General features: G+C 39.1%; 1 protein-coding gene across 1 annotated transcript; it reads left to right on the top strand.

Annotated features, from left to right (window-relative positions):
- Window positions 1-1,197: 1,197 nt before the first annotated feature.
- cd40lg (CD40 ligand) lies at window positions 1,198-2,854 on the top strand. The gene is made up of 4 exons (XM_008306998.1): window positions 1,198-1,470; window positions 1,827-1,872; window positions 1,966-2,052; window positions 2,183-2,854. Exons 1-4 carry the CDS (start codon window positions 1,270-1,272, stop codon window positions 2,560-2,562), a joined length of 714 nt encoding a protein of 237 aa, XP_008305220.1. The 5' UTR covers window positions 1,198-1,269; the 3' UTR covers window positions 2,563-2,854.
- The last annotated feature ends 402 nt before the right edge of the window (window positions 2,855-3,256 follow it).

The following is a 3,256-nucleotide window of genomic DNA, read 5'->3' as shown; positions in this document are numbered from 1 at the left end:
CTTTTGTGATACAGGAGTGAAGCGTAGACAGGTAGACTAGATTTTAAACTAAAAACTAAATAATGTGCATAGTGTTCCATATTTAAAGACTGCAAAAAATACACTTATAGCAATCGCTAACAAATAGATGTTTGTAAATGTAAAAAAAAAAAAAACAAGAATAGATTACAGTTCACAATAATATGATATTTTAGTTTGGATAAATATCCTTGACGTGATGCAAAAATGAACAACTGATTGTCTTGGGTGGGTAACGATTTACTTTTACTTAATTGTGTTTTAATCTGGATTTTAAGATCTGAAATGTACACATCAAACAGTTCTTCCTGAGATGACTTGGTACTCATACAAGCAAAATGACCGCATGACAACAAAACAGTCACATTTTGTTTGTATGTAACACACTGTTTGCTGTTATGACTGGACCACATTAAACGTTTCACATTCCCCCATCTGAGCCGTGTGGGAACGATGGCAACATCGGTGGGTCTCATGCCATCCACCACAACCAAGCAGACTTCACATATACTGTGGTTGTTATCAAAGGCTGATGGCTGTGTTGCGTATCTGAGAAGACAATGTCAAGTCAGAGTCAACTGAATTCAGCAAGCTTTCAAAAGGTTTGGAGAAATGTGGTCAGTGCATTCTTATCATTCTTGATCCACTTGAATTTCTTGCAAAGTAAATGACAAAGTAAAATGGCAATGATCTAACTGTGAAAATGAACAAGAAGCAACTTCTTCTTTTGGACTGCATGGTGATGAAATTACGTGTTATTTACTGATGCTGTGGTCATTCATGCTGACCAGGTAACTGTGAGAAAACAGGCACAGTATCAAAACTGTGAAAATACAACTGAATACTCAATATAGAAGCATTTAGTGATTCACTGTGTAATATTCCCTCCCTCAAACACCATAAATACACCATGTATTACACCAGTTCATATGCACTTTGTAGAGATGTGGTTTTATTGACCAAAGATGGAACTATTGCCACACTGAGACAGAAATACTGAGCAGTGCAAGGTCACACTGGCATATGTTGCATTTAGGGCCACAAACCTGACAGAATGGAAGAAAAAGATGCAGCGAGGTATCTCCTACTCACCAAAAGTCACACCTCGATCATGTGTGTGCATGGTGAAGAGTTCACTTCTTCCAGGAAGTAGCGAGAGACAAATGCACTTGCTTGAGAGAGCTGCAGTTCAAAAGCACATGGGATGTCACGGACGTCAGGGCTCTACAGGTCTCACCGCTCTGCTCCACCATGATCAACACCTACCAGACCAGCCTGGCCCCGCCGCCGTTGCCTCCGCGCCTCAGCAGGTCCCAAGCGGTCCTTATCCCTGGTCCACTGCCATCACAAAGCCACACCAAGGTTCTCATCCGCTTTTTGGTTGGTGTAGTGGTGCTGCAGTTAGTGCTGTCTGTTGCAGGATTCATCTTTCTGTACCACAATGATGTGATGGTAAGGATTTTCTCTATTGCTTTAACTAAATAAATTCAAATGTACTAATAGTTTGTTGAAATAGTTTACTTTACTGCATAAAGGTGGTAGCTTAAAGAAAACACAATAAAATGACTATTCAAAATTTAATTTTTGTTTTATCTAAAAAAATGTTAACTATTTTCCGGTGTCGCTGCAAGATTAATTCAGTGTTATGTCTACCTCACTATATTCCTTAATATATATATTTTTGATGATCTATATATTCGTAGATCTTTTGTCCTAAACGTGTGAGGTTTTGTTACAAGATGAGCATTTTGTGAACAATGTCTTGTGCTACCTGTTTCTGACATTTTACCTTTTTTTTTCAACAACAGCTTAAGGGAACTGAAGAAAAAAATTTGAGGGAAATTGAAGGAAAAGGTACATTTATTTTAAAAATAAACTGTATATCTTCAGTTACAAAGAGAAAATCCAATGTCAACGGTGTTTCTGATATTTTGTTCTTTTTTCCAGCTGCTTTTCTTTCATCAGATGATCATGAAACGTCCCATGGAGCCTTAGCACGCATGATGGTTGAAAGTACTGCAGAAAATGCACCAGGTGAGAAACTACGCAATTGACAGATTTTTCTTTTTTTCCCCTTTTTAAATCCAGAAGTAGCTAGAAATCTATTCAGGAATTAGGTGTTAAAATCTGATAAAAGTTTACATGAACTCTGTCTCTCTTGCAGGTTATCTTCAGTGGAACATAAAACACTCATTGAGGAGGAACGTGGGCTATTACCAAAGAAGCTGGGTGACTGTCCTACAGTCTGGAGATTACTTTGTCTACTCCAGGGTAACCTTCTCCAAGAGCGACCCTCAGCTCGTTCTGTTCAGCAGCGTCAAGCTGAGAAAGAAGGAGACAGAGAAGGAGGAGACTGTGATGCAGGCCTACTGCAGCCTGCCGAGCAGCACCAATCACCCTGTAGGGTTGCCTCACAAGTGCACAGCCACACAGGGACAGCTGGTCACACTGGAGAAAGGAAACCAACTCAGCGTCTGGGTGGAAAGGCTCTCACTGGTGGACTATGACGACCGCGCAACAACCTTTGGGATGTACAAACTGTAGGATTCCTATATGAGCACATGCAAGGAGCTAAGCGAAGAGTGGGAACTCATGTAGTGATTGGACTTGGATTTGTTTCCACTGAGAACACTGTTAAATAGACTGGATCTTTTTTGGTGGATTTCAGAAACAAAGTCCATATTTTCAAACTATAATTTATTAAATCAGACGTGTGTTTTTTTTTAGTTATTATTATTTCTGTAGTAGTATTGTGAATGGCTGTTTGTTGTATTTATTGATGTAAATGGAGTTGCATGGCTGTGAAATGATATTTAAATATTTCTGCTCCACTCTACTCAGTTTTTCTTGCTTCTACCCAATTTCAGAAGTCAGTTACGAGTAAAGGAGACACACACATTAAAATTAGCATCACATATTTGAGCTTGATTTTGAGCTGCACTCTCTCAGTAAATGTCCCCATTAAAAAGCACAACGGTTCAAAGGTGTAACGGAAATGCTTGCAGACGAAAACAAAAGAAGGTCTTAAATCTGACAGCTTATAATACTCACCCAGAAGTCCTCCAAATTATTCTCATAGAGCTTCTTTAGAAACTAAAACTTTATTACGTGCTCTAAGTGTACTGCATGTTGTATTCTAGCTCAGTCTGCACCTCTATGGTTTCGCATTTTTTAGCAACCACATGGCACAGATGCAATTTCTCACAATGACAAATAGGACAGTTCAGCATGTGGCTTA

This window comes from Stegastes partitus, unplaced genomic scaffold (genome assembly GCF_000690725.1).
Source record: "Stegastes partitus isolate 25-593 unplaced genomic scaffold, Stegastes_partitus-1.0.2 Scaffold2, whole genome shotgun sequence".
In the NCBI taxonomy this organism is placed as follows: Eukaryota; Metazoa; Chordata; class Actinopteri; family Pomacentridae; genus Stegastes; species Stegastes partitus.
Note: the sequence above shows the minus strand (reverse complement) of the source record. Positions and strands in the feature narration are given on the sequence as shown.

Excerpts from the sequence above, each read along its gene's own strand:
- cd40lg (XM_008306998.1), top strand. The coding sequence starts at position 1,270 with ATGATCAACACCTACCAGACCAGCCTGGCCCCGCCGCCGTTGCCTCCG. Across the intron at positions 1,471-1,826 it reads TGTACCACAATGATGTGATG|CTTAAGGGAACTGAAGAAAA; the intron begins GTAAGGATTTTC and ends TTTCAACAACAG. Across the intron at positions 2,053-2,182 it reads TACTGCAGAAAATGCACCAG|GTTATCTTCAGTGGAACATA; the intron begins GTGAGAAACTAC and ends TCTCTCTTGCAG.